The sequence below is a fragment of the Pteropus alecto genome, unplaced genomic scaffold (genome assembly GCF_000325575.1).
Source record: "Pteropus alecto unplaced genomic scaffold, ASM32557v1 scaffold95, whole genome shotgun sequence".
NCBI classification, from domain to species: domain Eukaryota; kingdom Metazoa; phylum Chordata; class Mammalia; order Chiroptera; family Pteropodidae; genus Pteropus; species Pteropus alecto.
The window spans coordinates 22,359,127-22,377,548 of NW_006441071.1; the positions used below are offsets into that span (position 1 = coordinate 22,359,127).

The following is an 18,422-nucleotide window of genomic DNA, read 5'->3' on the forward strand; positions in this document are numbered from 1 at the left end:
ACACCCACCTGGCCCATCTAATTTCCCTGTGGTGGAAAGACCAAGCGGGTGAGTCCACTGGAGCAACAAGAGTAAGCTTTAGGATTGCAGAGAGGCAGTGAGCCTGCCTTCTTCACAACAAAGGGGTACTTAATTTAAGACCTGAGGTGTAAAAATGTATAGATTATCACTGTTCTATATTTTTTTTTTTTTGTACTTTTTAGAATAAACACAAAGGTTACTTTCAAAGTCAGCCTTTGTTTTATTTTTATTACCAAGAGCCAAACAAACCAAAAATATCTGGTGGGTGGTAAAAGGGAGGTGTGACCTTGTGGAAAGAGCTGGATGATGTTCAGGTTGTGTTTTCATCATAACAAAAGGGTTGACTCTACAGCCAGCCTTCCTCTTTTGGCAAGATCAGGCCAGCTCTCATTCTGAAGGGCTATGGGAAAAATTTCTCTTAAAGGAAACTGCCCCAGCCCCACAGCAGCTGTCACAGGGCAATAGTACCATTTCAGGTCAAATAGTGAGGCAGGAAAAAAGGAGGTCATGACTAAGGACACCTATTGGCATTTCCCTTCACTGTCATGATTGGACTCCCTGGGTGGTAGGATACTTATGTGCAGGTAGCAAGCAATGCATGGGACGGAAAGTGGAAAATCTGCTGGTGGAGGGAAATTTGATTGAAAAAACAAAATGTCTTCCTGCTAGTTAGAAAACAAAAGCTACAAGTTTAATGTTGTGCCAAGACACTTATTTCCCTGTCCTCGTTAAGGAGAGAACAGTGATTGCCTTGTCAGCTTACACTTTTCTGGAACAGCTGAGTGTTAGGGTAGTGCCTCAGGACTGCAGGAAAGGCGTGCATGCAGCAGAAAAATAAAAAAGCTGTTTATGCTTTTGGAAGTTGACAACATTAAATGTGTTGCTTGTACTCATCTGACTTTTTGTGAATTCCAGATTAGTCAGACTAAGGCTCTGGAGCTCCAAGAAAGCACTGGAAATGCAAAACACAACTTCTTTCTCTATTACCCCTCACTAAGAGAGTGGAGGCTTTGGCTGGAACTGTCTATTGTCAGGCATGGATGTAATGGACTTTATAGAAAAGCCAATTTCAGGTAGGGAAAAAAATGACAAGGCTGAGTCTCAAAAGGTTTCCTAAAGCTTCTGAAGAAGATTCAAAAGACCATTTTGTAACTAGAAGCACCTCTAGTGTACTGATCTTACTATAGATTATGGTGGTACATACTCGAAAACTAGTTAAATCCTAAACGGACCTAAATGAATTCCGAACAGGCATTATTAAATTGGACAACTATGGATTTCGAGAAGTTTGCACAGAAGGTTATAGCTATCAGATATGTGATGTGAAAAGCATTTTTCACATTGGAAAGTTATTTTTGCATAGTAGGTTTTCCAATGTTTCTTGAATTGCATATGACATAATATACTGAGCTCTACAGTCCCCTGAACATTGGCTGCCCAATGAGGTCTTTGGGATGTCACGCTGCAGGGAACCCTAGTTTTGTTTCCTAATAAAAAATATGGCCACCCCATTCCCCACTTCCCAGGTTCACACAGAGCTTGACTACCTCCGTGAGAAATGACCCTCCTGTAGGGCTCGATGACCTTCATGTCAATCCGCTGCTCTTGTTCTCCAATCACCACTGTCCTCCACAACCGGTTGTCCTCCCGCTCCTCTTCTGCCGTATATTCTGGAATAGACTCTGATTCTTGGCCAGAATCTTTGTTGGCTGCGGGATCCTCTGGAAATGAAGTACAGAGCAGAGCTGAAGGAGCAAGACCCTTACAGTTGAGGCAGTTCAACAACTAGCTGTCTCCTGGCAGAGTCAGTCAACCTGCTGGAACTCCCCGTTTCGTATAAGTCCTGCAGAGCTTAACGCCATCTTGACCACATAAAGGACACTCAGCAAAGTCTTGTTATTGACTGACTGAACAACCAAATCCATTGCTAAGGCCAAGCTGAGGGTGGGAACAGATGCAGGGCTAGAGCTGTCTTGTGTCAGCAGTGGTCCAATGGGTTGGTACCAATTAATCCTTGATCATACAGGTTGAAGACCTCAAGCCTTTCTAATAGGGTGAAAGGCTATTTACCAGGCCCAGATAATCTTATTTTCCTTGGGACACATTTCCTGGCATATCCTGAGTACTCAGAGTCTTTTGGAGGCCTGAAATTTAGTACCATGATGATACCGCTAGCCTAGACCCTGCTCTGAGACTCTTACAAAGGAGCTGAACCCCCTTCCCTACTGGGAGTGCATCTCAACATAAATTTGATATTACTTCCTATAAAGTTTTAAAAATATGCTATAGAAAGATTTTACAGTCAGCAAGAAACAATGAACTTTGTAGACTAGAAAAGGCCAAAAATTCTCAAGACTCCTATTTGTGGATGCATAAGGCAATAAAAAAGCCCACTGAGCATCTTGGGGGAGAAATTTACTACCCGCTCTTGTGTATCCAGAAAATGAAACCATGTTCTATTTTTTAAAAACTAATAAGCTGCAATTGTTTCCATTTTTACTTTAAGTACCAGAGTTAATAATGGTTAGTCTTTGTATGTTTATGTAATTTGAAGGAAAATATCATTTATAACTTTCAAAAGAAGTTTGTGAGATAGTATCATTCTTAGTTTTCCACTCATGGAAAATGATCTTTGATTTACATTGTACTTTGTATTCTTTTGTTGGGACTTTGATGATGATGGTGATAATACTATTAGTAGCAATACTTTATTAAGTATCTACCATGTATTAGGTACTGTAGTAGGTATTGCAATAGATATGATGCAGATACAAAAACTAATTCTGAAGTAGTTATCAGGTCACAGAGTTAGTAAGCAAATATAGTCAAACCCTTACCTTTTCTACTTTCCTAAGCTATCACATCGCATTGTACCTTGAATTTTACTGTGAGGCTGTGAGATCCTTAGGTTAAGAAACTGCCTGAATTACCTTTAATACTCACCTCTACCAACCCACTCCACATTCAGCCTGGAAACCTGCACAGAGCACTCAATAAAAATTGGGAAGGTGAGTGAATAAATAAAGCTCAGACAAGTTCCCGGAAATATAGGTAATCTGTAATGGAGTCACAACAAAGCCTTTATGTTCCAGAAGATTCTGCAAGACATTCAAACATGTCTAATTACCTGTGACTTAGAAGAGTAAACTGAAGTCCAGTTGGGAAGCAATCCTAGGCTTTTTTTGCCAACACTAACAGCTACCACCACCTACTGAGCCTTGCCTCACTCTGGCTTCTTCTGTGTTCCCACCAGCACTCAGCAGCTTATCAAGGATGGAAAGCAGCAACCTTTAGCTTCAGATCAAGCATTGCATCACTTGTGCAAATCTATCCATCTGCCTACGGAATCCCTTCCTGCTTCTCTCTTCCTACTAGGGTTAGGGCCCTTGAACACTCATCTTAGCTTCCTTTCTGGAGCCCAGTTTTCCATTTGGTCTCTGTGCCCTCAAAACTCTAGACTCTGATGTGGGTTTGTCTTTCGATGCTCCTGTACACACATGCTCTCCCCTGCGATGAACTCACCATCCACCAACCCTTCTTCTTCTGGTTTGGGACTTTGGGGCCTGCTCTAACTTAGCCCCGGTAATCTGTATGGGATTGTTTTGTTTTGTTTTCTGCATGCTTTTAATGAGGCTACTTCATTAAAAAAAAAAACTTTTGTACACTGTATTCTTTTGTATTCTTTTTTCAAATTATAAAAGTATAATTTTCTAATTATAGAAGTAAAACACACTAGTAAAAGTGCAAGCAATACAGAAATTGTTCTGAAAAAAGCAAAAATCACCAATACCACTCTCACTTATTGTTTGATGTGCATTCTATGTGCATGTGAACACACATAATTTTTTTCCAAATGTATGATTATTTCATATATTCTGCACGTGCTACAGGTATGCATACTGTTCTGTGATATGTTCCTACCTAATAATATAGTAGTCTTCTTTTCATCTCAATGAATATAAACCCTGCTCATTTAAAAAATAGCCCTACAGTATTCCATTTTATTGATGTCTTTTAGTTTATCAATCCCATAGTGATAGAAATTTATTTTTATTCCATTTTGTTGTTGTTCCTTATAATTTGCTCCAACAAATATCTTTGTACAGATATCTCACCTCATTTGTGTATATATTGCTATAAGCTAAATTTCTAGCAATGAAATACTGGATCAGAGGGTATAAGCACTTAAGACATTTTATGGATATTTTGCCTTGAATATATCACACCAAAACATATGAGAGTTCTTGTTTTCTCATACTGTCAAAAACATAGAAGTTTATTAAAGGTTTTAACCCATAACAATTTAGGGTAAAACTTGACTTTTTGTTGTTTTAATTTGCATTTCTTTAATTACTAAAGCAGGTATGAATTTTTAAGTGTTTATTGGCTCTTTATATTTCTCTTCCTAACAGGAGGCATCCTGTTAAGTCCTTGTTGTCCTTATTGATTTGTTGGAGTTCTTTAGATAGAACTTTGTCATGTATTACGATTATTTTACTGCCTTATGTTTACCTTTTGAATTCATAATTTTTTCAAATAGAAATATAATATTTTATATAGATGACTCTGTTAATTTTTATCATAATGTTTTGATTATTATATCATAGTAAGAAAAGACACCTCTACCTTAAAAGTATGTATGTATGCACACATGCACAAACATTCCTACAGTTTATTTTGAAAAAACAGCATTATTACTCATTTTATTCTAAAAGTTTGAGGCTGGACCTTTTTATAAAATGCTATTGCTAATGTTTCAGAGGGTGAGAGCTTGCCAGTTGCTAGGGCTCCTTCTCCGACTGGCATAAATGGGTAAAAGAAATTATTTAAGGGCTAAGGGTATAGTAATTCTCTTAAGGTGTTCATTTCTAGCAGTAAATAATATAAGCTAGTAAGAAGTAAAGATAGCTTTATTTTACTTCCTTGAATTAGCAAATCTTCCCAATCTTAATAATTCTTCTATAACTATAAATTACCATCTATCTTCCAGCCATCATTTTATCACTATTTTGAAAATTTTCAGGTCTCATTTAACAATCTATCTCCAGGCCCTCCAGTTTTAATTTTTGGTCTCATGCCTTCTTCACTAAGAAATGCTTGATTTTCTTTGTCTACTTTTTTAAATAAATTTTTCTCCCTGGTGACTGTTGAAGTCAATTAAGTTTGGGTATGCAGGGGAGAAGTCATCTTGAACATTTCTCTTGTGAAATGATATAGTACATGAGCTCTTGAATGTCCTGTGTTATACAGACCACGGTGGAGAAGCCACTGTTGGTGTCATTAGGGACTAACTAGCGATGACATCAGCTGTGGCCTTCCAGTAGGGGACCTATACCTATGAAAAGAGACTAGCTTTTTATATTGTGCTCTTGCACTGACAATGTAAATAATCTTAGTAGATGAAATAGTTAAATTTTTTCTTATTAGAGGAAAGACACCCTGTATACCTGTTAAGAAGTCTTTAAAGTTTTTTGGTGACAAAGAATGGGCAGGCAATAAATCTGGATGTAAAAATTCGGCATCCAAAAGTACAAAGAAACAGGGAGGAAAATGCAAGAGAAAAAAAAAACACTGTGTGTGTGTTTTCATTTGGCCAGGTTCCTTTCAAAGAACAATGTTGTTAGGGAGAACAAAAAGTACAAAAAAAAAAAAAAATCATCCTTTCAGAAGGCACTCTGGTATAAGATTATTTGCAGGTAAAATAATGAAGTAAACTTAACACTCGATTAGATTTATATTCAGAGTTAAAACACGGAATTGATTTTATAAGCTGGTTCTCTGCAGGCTGTGAAAACAGTGGAACACTGTGGATAGGAAAGTTAAATGAAGTGACTTTCTGATTATCGGGGAAAATGTTGGGGTACCTTATTCACAGAGAAAACAATCTGTCATTTAGGGGTTAGTTTTAGAAAAGATAGCTTAAATGAGGTCACCGAACATCACTTAGGAAGAAAAAATATAAGGACGCAGGAGTATTTCTTATAACATTCTTATCAGAAATATTCAGGCTAAAACTCTTTATCATTTTTTCATTTCTCTTATGAAATTCCTTTGTTGAGATCTGAATTATGGTAAAAGTAACTTTGCTGTTCGTTTGGAAAACAAAAATAGGTCATCATCTTTTCTGACCTTAGGATATATTTACGTTTCTAATCTTAAAACATTTTTTTAAAAAGCTCAGATCTCCCTTATAGAAAGATTGATCTCCTAAGTCCTTCACTATCTATATATTTCTGATATATTTGGCACCTGTAGATAGCAAAGGAAAGCAAGCCTTAATTATATTGGTACTTTGAATATTTTCCAACTATTTGGACACCATTGTTAAAGAAAATTGCTTGTAAGTAAAGACCAATTTAACATCTTTTGATAGCGAAATTCAAAATTTTTTCATAAGCAAAATCACATTGTGGGCAAAAACCTGACAGTAATGTTCAGTCATCAGCTGCTGCCTGAAACAGGCAAATGAGGAAAAAGCACTTGGTAAATTAAAAGCCCTCAAGTCATGTAAATGGCTGGATAAAAAGATGTGTAAATGTGAGGGGCATGGAGGCTATCATCCTTAGCTTCAGGTATGTTAGTCTAATCCAATGAAAGACCCTCTCCTATTCATTGTCAGTGTATTCATGGAGAAGCGGCATGGCCCAGGAGTCAAGGACAACAACTCAGGGTTTGAGTGCCCGGCTCTGACATTTACTAGCTATATAACCTTAGGTAAATTACTTAACCTCTCTGTACCTCAATGTTCTCATCTTAAAATGGGAGAAAATAATACCTATTCATAGAGTTGACCTGAGGATGGAAATAGTTAATATTTATAAAGCACCTAGCATGAATCCTGGCACATAGTAAGCACTATGAAAGTGTTCATTAAATAAAATAAATTACTGACCAAATTGTTTTAGAATGTGTATGCCTAGTTCAAAACAGTCATACAAGAAATCCAAATAGCAGGCTGCTTGCAAGCATTTATTTCATTCTTTGGGAACACAATGTATTCTATCCCTCTTATATGGTCAGTTATCCATGTCCACGTGTTTATAAAATATAGCTATTCAGATGTACTTTGTGTTTTCAATGCTTAATGTTTGTTTAAAACAGTGTCTAAACTTATACCTTGCATCTGAAAATCAGAGTGGACTTTCAAATTCAATGTACATTAATACTTTGTCCTTTGAATTTAAGACCTAAACGTAGGGTCGTGGCTGTTAAACTGGTTCTTTCAACATAACTGTATTGACTAAATAAAAAGGACTGTGTCAGCAAGTGGCAGCTTTAATTACCAGTTTGCTCAGCCACTACCACTTTGCTTGGCAGTTTTACTATTTATAAAAATAAAGGTTCAGATGTGGTGTGATATAGCTCCCCACGGCAAAGTACAGGGGGAGGAGAGGGAAAGACCGGCAGGGTCATGCCACAGCTGTCTTCTCTGGGATTGTAAATCAAGGCATGATTCTTACATGTGAGAATATATTAGCAGAAAAAGGGCTGGGGCAACTGGGGGCAGCCGGGATGTTAGGAGTAGCTGGAGTAGAGTCTCTGAGATGGTAGAGAAGAATATGAATTCAAGATCTTCTTTCACCTTTTATTTGTGTATTTTAACCTACAGGTCAAATACCCAGATAGCTATAAAAATTTGAAAACACGACAAAAATGCAATATAAAATCCCTCCTTAAAACATAATAAACTATAGAACGAGTAGTGTAGTCTCTCCATTTTTTTTTTTTTTTTTTAGTTTGGGGAAATAAAGCTATACGCTTTGTGAAGGCAGGATCCCAATCTGTCCTGATTATGCTATAGCCCTGGTGGCTCAATAACCATTGGTTGAATTAATTCACTGTTGATGAATTTCCTAATTATGTTCTATGAATGACATGCTGGAATTAGCATGACTCTAAACGTCAGAGCATCATTTAATGCTGGTATTTCTTTTTAAGTGATTTGAAAGATTTTTAAAAATTTTTTAAGAAAAAAATAAAATCATTAATTTTAAGAAGAATGTTTACAGTGTATCAAAGCAATAGCTGTGGCCAGGATTCTCTCCCTTTCAATTTCGAATGTGATAAAGTCAGAGAATACCACCATATAAAACAGAAACTACATGATGCCATTTTTTAACAAAGTAAATGCTTTGTATTTGTACATTGAGCAAGAGAAAGAACTAAAATGAGACTGATATTCATATTGGGAGTATTTGACCTAGCAACTTTGAATTTTCTCCTTTTTTATTTTTCTCCCACCATACCCTACTCCATCCTTCCCTCCTACTTTATCAGCAATATAACAACAAGCATAATCAAGTCCCTGCCCTCATGGAGCAGACATTCTAGTGGGAAGAGAAAGACAAACATGCAAAAACAAACAAACAAAAACAACGTTAAACAATATGATTCAATTAGTGACACATGGAACATAAAATGAATATAGGGATAGAAAATGACTGGGTGGTGGTGGTGGGGAAGGTGAGGACAATTGATTATAGAGATCAAGGAAAGTCTGGCTGAGGAGATGACATCTAGTATAAGATCTGAATAGAGAAAAGAAAACAGCCACGTAAGGATCTGGGGGAGAGAACATTCCAGATAGTGGAAAATTGAGCAAAGAAATTGGTAAACTCTAATTTCTCTGCTTCAAATGTAATCTTCCAGATTAAGTTTTCTTTCTCTGCAAATCCAGCCCCAGTTTTCTTAAACACAGCATGTAACAGCTTTCTGTCAACCCCAGCAGCTAGCACAAGGCCTGTTATAGAGTAGGGGTTTAAATAAAGAGCAATGGCTATGTGTGATCTCTGTGAATCACACCTGTTCTGTTAAGCTCTAAACTGTCAATCATGGCTACCTATGAGCTGAGATACAAACAGAAACTTCTAGAAACCACAAAAAGAACTACTAGCAACAAAATGAGAGGTTCGTTATTAATGCCACTTAGATAATCTTTCACTTTTCACATAACTTTGGCTTTGCCAACTCGGCAACTTACCATGCCCAGTATACTCAAAAGAATCTGCTTCATCAGGGGTATCGAGTTCATCCACATTGATATCAATTTCATCTGGACTGTCCAGGTTATCATCAGAGAGAATAGACCCTTCACTTTGGTCCAGAGAAAGATTGATATTTGGGGCTGTGAGCTTGATTCTCTGAGGGTGAGCGCCATTAAGGTCCAGAGAATTAGGAGGTTCTAAAGAAGATGAAAAATAACAAAATCAAGTATTAGAACATATACATGGCTGCCAGGAGTGGGTATGGGCTCTAGTGGAATAACATTTGTAAGGCCCTTTCAGCAAAGGCAGACCTGCTAAAAAAAAAAAACCCTTAGATGGGATTTGGACCCTCTTCTTGCCCAGCAGATTGGCTTGCCCCAGCTCCTTTGGCCTTGGCTGCATAGAAATTACAAGTGGGAGTCATTGTTAAATGTGCAGACAACTAGTTTATAGAACTGCCCTGTTCAGTTTTGAGGACTTGAAATTGATATAATATTGAATTTTTATGGTGCATATCACATAAAAAAAACTTAGTTAAGCTTACACATATGTTATAATGGTTCCTGTAGCCTTTACTTCTGTGGAATGGAGGGTAAGAATTTTACCTGTTATATTGACATATGCTCCTCAAATATTTTTCTTCAGTTTCTGACAACTCTGTGTATGATGTGCAGTGACCTTTCTTTGGCTGACATTCTTTTTTTGTTTGTTTTAATAAAATCAAGGTACACTCCCAGATTACATTGTCCAATCAAGTATTTGTGATTTCTTATGCTGGTATTGCTTGACATTGGTTCTCATACTGTAAGTGACAGTTTTATGTTAAGTAGCTCCTACCCTGTCATTGTAATACACATCTACCACAACTATGACTTTCACTTAAGAGAAGCAGAGCTAGAGAAGTCATTTTTAACCAAGTTGATTCCAACTAAACAATGGTAGAGAAACAGCCTAAAAGTAGAAATTCCAGGAGGCCCCATCACAAATTATTTTGGAGGCCATCTGGTATAACTCTCAGTTCTGGAATTCTAACTCTGGTCTTGTCCCAAGGGACATGACACTGTTTCTTTGTCACTAAGATTTTTCTTTTCAGTGTAGAACATCACCCAAACTGCTTTCCATGTAATGTTTGTATGTATTATATGAAAAAAGGTTCTATTGACCAATAAGTTTGAAAAACAGTAGACTTTTATAGTATAGGAATTCTCAAAGAAATCTTACCTCAAATCATTTTTTGTAATGATAGAAATGTTGATCACTTGAAATGAAGCTAGTGCAACTAAAGAATTCAACTTTTCAAATTTATTTTAAATTTTAATTAATTTAAATAGTCACATATGGCTAATTGCTACCATACAGGATAACCATAGGCTTTAGTGCCTTTACTATTCAAAGTGCATTGTGAACCTCAAAGAGTGGAGTAGACATACTGTGGTCACCATGCTTACTTGGCTATAGAACATTTAAAAATAATTATGTCACATGACTAGTATTTTGAAGAATGCACTTTAAATACTTGAGCAGAAAAAAAATTAATTGACCCCCTTCTTCCTACTCCATGCAAGGGCTCAGGATCTTGGTATGATCCTGATGCTGGCACAGTGCAAAGGAGTGACGTTAGTGTAAAGTGAGAGTCATACAGATTGTAACAGAAATCTTAAAATTCCCTGTGGTATGTGTCTTGGATTGCAAACCCTTAAGGTGTAGGGTTTTTTCCCTTTTCTTTTAATAGTCAGGATACTGATTCTTTTTAATATCACATTTCTAATTTTAAACATTCTCACACTTAAGTATAAATTGGGTGAACTTAGATATTAGTTAGAATTCGGTATTGTTACACAGTAGCCAATTGTCACTGGAACTGAAAACATTAGCTGATCAAGCCGTGGCTCAGGGTCTAAAAGGTGGCCCACACCAGTGAGCATCAATATTCAAGTCAACTCTGAAATTAGCCAAATTGAGCTTAACACCTTACTCGCATTTTTTTTTTCTTCTCTTCACTTTTATCACTGAAATCACAAGTTGGATGCACAGGAAATGGATTTCTCACTGAATAAGGACACCGTTCGGATATAAAATACCACTGAAGGAACTGAACAAATGCTCCTCTCACCAGGCCTCATGTCTGCAGCACTGGGGCTCAGCATTCCCTCCTCAAAGGGGACATCCATTCCTACATCCTCTGACAGTTGTCTGAAAGAAAGCAAAGGGTGTAAAACATTGTATGGGGTTTAATTTTCTTTGAAAAGGAAACCCAGAGATTCCAGGATAACATTTTTAACTCACTTGGCATAAACCAAATACGCATACTGAATCCATTGTAAGTGGCCCCAAATTAGAATAAAGACTCTCTGCAGTCAGTGTGAATGAGAACCATGGACACCAGCTTTACTCTGTGTGTGCAGAAGTCACTTCTCCTACCAGCTCACATAAGTAAACATACCCCAAGTCAAAGACTCAGAAACAGGGAAAGTAAATAACTAATAAAAGATACTTAAGAGGGCATTTAATACATATTTTTTCAACAAGAGAGGCAATATATGTGCTTTAGAGTAAAGACAGATCTGATTTTGTATATATCGTCCTCTGTGTAAATTTGGGCATATAATTTAAACTGCTGTGGGCAGAGAAAAGCATACTTAGAGAGTCTCATCTTCTTCATTTTTAAAATAAGGATATACTACCTACTTCAATGAGTTTTGAAAGACTGAGCAATTGACTAACATTCCTGAAAATGTACGAACAAATGTTATTTTCCTCAATTCTTTGAAAATCTAAAACTTCATTGTTAATTACACATTGGTGAAGACAGTTCTGGTCATGAGTTACCATCACCCCTCTCTAATTAGTGCCAATCCCAAGACCATTTATGATAGCCTATTTGGTAAGATAAGTGTAGGGGAACAGGAAAATGCTGGAGAAAATAGTGACAAATCTATATACTCTTGTAGGAAGCTGACCACTATTCACAATTCCCCTTGACTTATTTTTCATCTCCCATCCATCGTTCAGTAAATCCCCATTTATCATGATACATTTTTCTTCTTGGTGGTTTCCACATTATTTCACTCACCTAGAGTGAATCCTTGCAATGTAGGCACTAATCTAAATTAATTAATTAGTTAATTAATTAATATTATTATTATTATTTATGCCTACAGCACCTGGTCTTCCTGAGTGGTCTCCCATCCAAGTACTAACCAAGATCAGACATCGGGCTTGTTCAGGGTGGCATGGCCGTACACCATGGACTGTGACTTCACTGGGGTGCAAACCCAGGACCTTCTGCGTGTAAAGCAGACGTGCTAGCTGCTACACTATGGAAACACGTCCGGCACTAATCTAAATTTAAACACGATAAACTTTTGTGTTAAAGTTCTAAATTTGGTCCCTTACTTTCTCTCTTATTGAGACTTCTCTCCATTTCAGTCTGGACCTACCAAACATTTGGAGTTTGCTTACGTGGATGACCAATTTCTCCAGGATCCAAGTTAAACCCCTGTTGTCAAGAATGCACTATGATAAAAGCAAAATTATATATGTTTCTAGTAATAACTGTACTTACTTTATTTATTCAACAAATAAGTATTGAGCGTCTACTACATGCTGAGGATATAGAGGAAAAAAATAGACCAGCCTCATTCTTGTGGTGGAGATGGGATGATGGGGTTAAAATAATGATGACTAACACCAATAACTTAGTGCTGCTCCCCTGAGAGAAGTAAATGCCCGTTTCCTTACCCACCAACCCCACAGATCCCTTCAAAAACAACCTTAGGGAGATTCTTTCTCCATACATTTGCTATGGTTTCTATCCTGTATATCCTCTAAAATGAATTCTGCACCCTAGAGGAAAAACAGTGAGCAAGAAGTTGATGTATGAGTCAAAAGCAATAATGTATTGGCAGAAACAGGATAAACTGTGCCAAACAGAGACACAGCATACTGACTGGCAGCAAACCAAATTGCCCAGTAAAAGCGACAGGAGAGGTGAGTAAAGAGAAGGCCTGTGCTAGGCTCCAGCTCTGCATCTTGGGACCTGATGCCCAGGTTTCTCATGCTGCTGCAGTTTCCCAATTTCCTCAAAAAGGAAAGTTATCTCTCAGTTTCCTGAAGTTATCTGTGTGTGTTCTCTTTGACATCAACCCTGTAGTAACCTGTAAAGTGGCAAAATGCTGCTAAGAGCAGCTGGACTAAAATCTTAGTGCTATCACTTATTTGTGTTCTATCGCCAGTTATTCAGTTTCCTCACCAATAAAAGGGAGAGACTATGCAATGCCTAAAAAACTCTTATATGGGATAACACTGAAAGATAAGAACGTTTTCTATTACTATTGCAGTTCTTTTTGCTATCTATTATAATGGCTTTTTCCATTAGCTGTGAAACTTCATGAGGACAGGAACCATGTCCATCTTCTTTGCTGTTATGTCTTCAGCACCTGGTAAAAATAACTACATGATAGATATGTGGATTGAATTATCGAGCTTGAAATACCCTAAATGCACATTACAATATTTTCGCTAGTCCTCTGCCTATAAGTCAATCTGAAAAAATAAATAAATAAAAAGATATCATTGTATCACTACCAGCCTGACAGAGCACATAAAGGTACTGGCCTTTAATCCAAAGTAAAAATGGAGCATTTTTAAATAGACAGATAGTATCGGTCTTAAAGTTTTGTGGATTTTGTTAATGTTTGTGAGTTATGGGCAACATCATGGAATAAGTGAAAGAGTCCTAGATATGAGGGTATAGTTCTGGGTCATAGTTCCACTGCTAGTACTGTCAAGATGATTAACTCTAAGAAAACTGACTGAGCACCTTTGCGATTTTAAATAGAGATAATAAATACCTAATATCACAATGACCATGGAAAATAAATATAATACATACAAAAGCACTCTGTAATTTGTAAAGCATTAAGTTTGAGGTATTACATTTCCTCATTTTTAACATACTATCAGGATCAGTGATTTAATTGAAGTATGTGTCATGGTTGGACAAAACATAATTGAGGTTACTATAATTTGGGTAAGGGTGAACTCCAGGACTGCACAAGTCTCCATAGAGCCTGTAAGTACCCTTGAACTCACTGACATTAGTGAGTACAGCCTTTGTCTCTCCACACTCCTTTGCAACACAGAGAAGGGACCTTTTCAAGAAGGTGCTAGAAAGCCAATGGTGGCATGCATGGGGGAAGGGAAAAGCTGAAGGCTGTGATCAGAGGAGAGGCACTCTCACAAACCCATGGATATTGCAGAAGACCATGGGGATATATTAGGAAATCCCAGGAACAGAGAGGGAAGCTGAACTAGAAAAGCCCAGAGGCATACCTGGGAGAAACCCAGTTGCACTGATTGTAAATACTTCAACCACGTTTATACTTTAGGTCCATAAATCTCTGTAGAATGAAGTGGGCAAAACAGAGTACTTGGCGACTGTGGAGGATGGAGATTTACAATTGGTAATGGAAGCTTCTTGAGACTTGTTAGGTAACAAATTATTCCAGCATGAAGGGAAGTATTTTACCTTATCTAGCCATACCAACTACTTAATTTAGGGTTTTCCGTGTACAGAATAGAGCTACCAAAGAGGCTGAGGAAGTTGTAAACACAAGTTTGACTCTACTATGGCTGACCTACGAAACAGATGCTCAGCTCTACATCTCCATCTAGAGGATGGATCCAAAACTGTTTGCTGGATAGTTTATAATCATTATAAACCAAATACTTACTTCATCAGATATTTCTGGATCTCGGCCTTTGGGGCACATGGTAAAATTGTACTTAGGGCAGTCACATGAGTTGCTTTGACAAATTAAATGAGAGGAGGAGTAGCAGGTGTCACTTCCGGTCAGAAGAATTAAGAGGAAGTGCCATGTGCTCTTTCCAGCCTTGGTGTGGAAGGGCTCTAGCAGGCTGTGGCAGAGTTACTGTGAGGAACAGAGGTCCCAATTAAAGCCCATTGGATATGTGAACAAAAAAGAAATTTTTGTTTCGTTTTGCTCTGAGATGTTAGGATTCTCTGTTACCACATCCTAACCTAGCCCATTCTGACTAGCAAGGCTGGCCTTTATTGTATGTTTTGAAGGGACTATCTGACTCACACTGTGCCCTAATTTAGATAACCCATTTCCCATATTTTCAACCCAGGCTCATGTTAATGGTACACATTTTCTTGTCTGAAAAGCATAAAAGAACATTTTTAAAAATGGGAACAAAAGCTAGCAAAGGCATCAAATGCTTTCAATTATTCCATAAACTTGAGTATTAACATATCATCTTAATGGTTTTTTCATAGCCATTTGGCACTTACAAATTTGTTTAATATTTTTCTTTAAATCAACTTGTTTGAGTTAAGTAAACTTATTTTGAAAGAAAGCATTATATCACTAGTATATATGGAAACTTAGAATCACTCACCTAAAAAAAAAGTCATATAAATTAAATCTAATAAAAATAAAACAATGTTATCATATTCAAGGCAGAACCCCCTTCAGGGCTCTCTGAGACTTTCCCTTTTTGTTAAAAAAAAAAAAAAAGAGAGAGAGAGAGAGATTAAAAAGTGTCTGGTAAGATATAATGCCATGTACCATTATAAATACAAAGAAATGCTATACAAGATAGAATATCTCGGAAGTAATTTAATACATTTTCAAATTTGAAAGAAACCAGGAAAAGTCCCCAAGTGCCAGAAATGAAGACTTATTCTAGAAAGCCGAGTAGAAGGAAGCACACAGGATTTTTGGAATGAATTTAGGCCTTCAGGCCCCAAAAGAGAAATGATTCTAGGTACTAGAAGAAAAGTCTAGACATGAACTTTCTAAATAAGGCGTTGAACTTTAAAGAACTGCTTCCTTAATGAAAAGGGGATGAGAACAAATTCTATCCACTGGCCTTGGAAAACATAGTCTGCCTGGATTCTTGGGTGGAAATAAAAAGCAACCTATGAGAATTAGAGACATTAATTGTGTTTCTTAATTTATTTCACCTGAATGATGCAGGAAACTCAAGTCGAGAAGTTAAAATTAAAATTCATCTAGGACCATCGATGATCTGGAGCCCTAGGGTTCCAGAAGATTCAATTGTGAAACCACTTGGTAGTGCTACTTCTACAATCTAGAATTCACTGGAAATCTACTTAGGAGAAAGGAAAAACCCTTAGAAAAATGAGCTCACACCAAAATAAACATACAAAAAATAATCATGTGGAAATATTGACAATAAAGTGATATAAAAAGATATGTCAGAAAAATACTAACCTCAAGAAAGCAAGTGTCAACAATATTAATGTCAAATAAAATAGACGTTAGGCAGAAAAGCATTATTAAGGCTTAAGAACAGCATTTCATGATAAAAAGAATATGTAATAATCCAGCATATCCTAAAAATAAATAAAACAAAAATTGAAGATAAATTATAAGGAGAAATTAATTCCATGGGGCAAATTTAATTATACTTCTCAAGAATTTATAAATCAATCTGAAAAAATTGCATAAGAATATAGAAGATCCAAACAATGTAATAATATAGTTCAATCTAATGGATAGATCTGCACTCAATAAAAATACAAAATTTTTTCAAACTCACACAAATTAACTATATAGAATATCTCATAAAATACCAAAAGTCAAGATTACATGTAGCATATTCTTGGACTTCAGGGCCATACATCTAGAAATCAGTCACAAAAAGTTTAGAAACTGAAAAGCATACTTATAAGTAACTGAACGATAGAGCCCTATGTATCACAACTTGTGGAAGTAGCTACAGAAATTTCTAGAGGAAAATAAATAGCCTTAAATTCAGAAATCAGAAAAAAAGAGTGGTCTGAATTAGCTAAGGGTTCAATTCAACCGAGGAAGCTGGAAAAAAGAACAGTGCTCTTCTATGAGCCAGGGCTATTCATACTAAACCTGTGCAGCTCGTACTGACCATTGATACCACTAGGTGGGGAATGATGGTATAAATGGAATTCGCCCATTTGAGACTAGATGCCATGTGTATTAGTAGAGTTTGTGTTTCTGGTATTTCTTAATAAGTAAGCCAGCATGTAGTAGTATGGCAGCCCTGACACCATAGCATGAAGGATCACAAATGCCACACTTTTGTACATAACTAAATGCACCACCTTGCCTTAGACCAGGTACAAAAGTAAACCAATTCTACATTTTACATGCTTCCAGCATTTCTGAATCTGGAGGGATTTAATTGTTGTTGAAGGATTAGCCTTGCCTGAGATCAGGTTCTTTTTAATAGGAAACTATTAGCAGTGAACCAAGACTTGGCACGTACACACTCAGAGATGGCATTTCCAGATGGCAATGTTCCCTGACAGGCATGTATACCCAGTGCCAGGCAGCAGCCCTTTTTGGGAATAATCGTTCTTATAAGATTGGCAACTAAAAATTATAGCTCCATAGAAATGAGATAGCGGGTTAAAACATTAATTGTTATTTAGAAAAATACCAGACAGTTATGCTGATATATTTTGGGGAAATGATGACATAGAAATTTCCTTTATGTCAGAGCTTCTAAAATTCTCTTGGCTTTCTTCTAGTCAAGTAAAATGAAACAAAATGATAAAGCTACTTTTTCGAGAAATGGAGATAGAAAACAAACAAACAAAACCTTTCATGAGATGCTTGCCTTCCTTTAAGTACATAAATTAGTCATTGAAAGCCCAGTGGTTGGAGAATTGCCATTTCAGGATTATTGTCTGCACAATTTGAGGTAAGAGTGCATGGTACTCTGCGAGCTCTGGGGCGCTTACCAAATTACTGAACTAGGAAGCAAGACTGGGTTTCACACGCAGCTTAATTGAGCTGATACCAAGGAAAAGATGGGAGTTTAGGTCCCACAACAGAAAGCTCGGTTTGAGCCTATAAAATGAGGCCTTGGGTAACAATTAGCTACGCAGCTGGGCCTCACTCACCCTACAACGGAAGTGCTGTGGCCCCTAGAAGCCAGCTGCTGAGGCAGATAAAGAGGCGGTGAAAATAAGGAAAATAAATGACAGCAAACAAAAGGAAGACAAGTACTGGGCCCTCACCTGGATACCAGATTCTCTAGGGATTTTGCAAAAACCTGCGAACCACAGTCATCTGTTCTCAGGTTCTTGGGGGAGAGGGACACAGTGTGGTCAGTCTCCTTACCCAGGGTTGGATTCTAAAAATCTGCAGGTAGCAAAAATTACTTTAGCACAAATGATCCTTCGATAAGTTTTTTAATTGTTCCCTGAATTAAAGCATATATAGTTTTGCATATAAAATTCTTTACAGTAAATGTCATGAATATTAAAGTTTGAGGAACACTGAGCGGGAATAGAAGGAAAGCCTAAGTACCTTTTAAATCATTTGTTTTTCAGGCGATAATGAAATCTTTGGTTATGAATGGGGGATGCCTGGAGGATAGGCA

The 18,422-nt window shown here is 37.1% G+C and overlaps 1 protein-coding gene across 1 annotated transcript in view; it reads right to left on the minus strand.

Annotated features, from left to right (window-relative positions):
* The window catches only part of PRUNE2 (prune homolog 2), a 69,510-nt gene that overhangs the window by 13,808 nt on the left and 37,280 nt on the right, over positions 1-18,422 (minus strand). Inside the window, exons 5-7 of the mRNA XM_025051399.1 lie at positions 11,119-11,198; positions 9,002-9,202; positions 1,569-1,742 (exon numbers count right to left, since the gene is read on the minus strand). Of these exons, the coding sequence (XP_024907167.1) occupies positions 1,569-1,742; positions 9,002-9,202; positions 11,119-11,198 (455 nt within the window). The remainder of the gene's footprint in view (positions 1-1,568; positions 1,743-9,001; positions 9,203-11,118; positions 11,199-18,422) is intronic.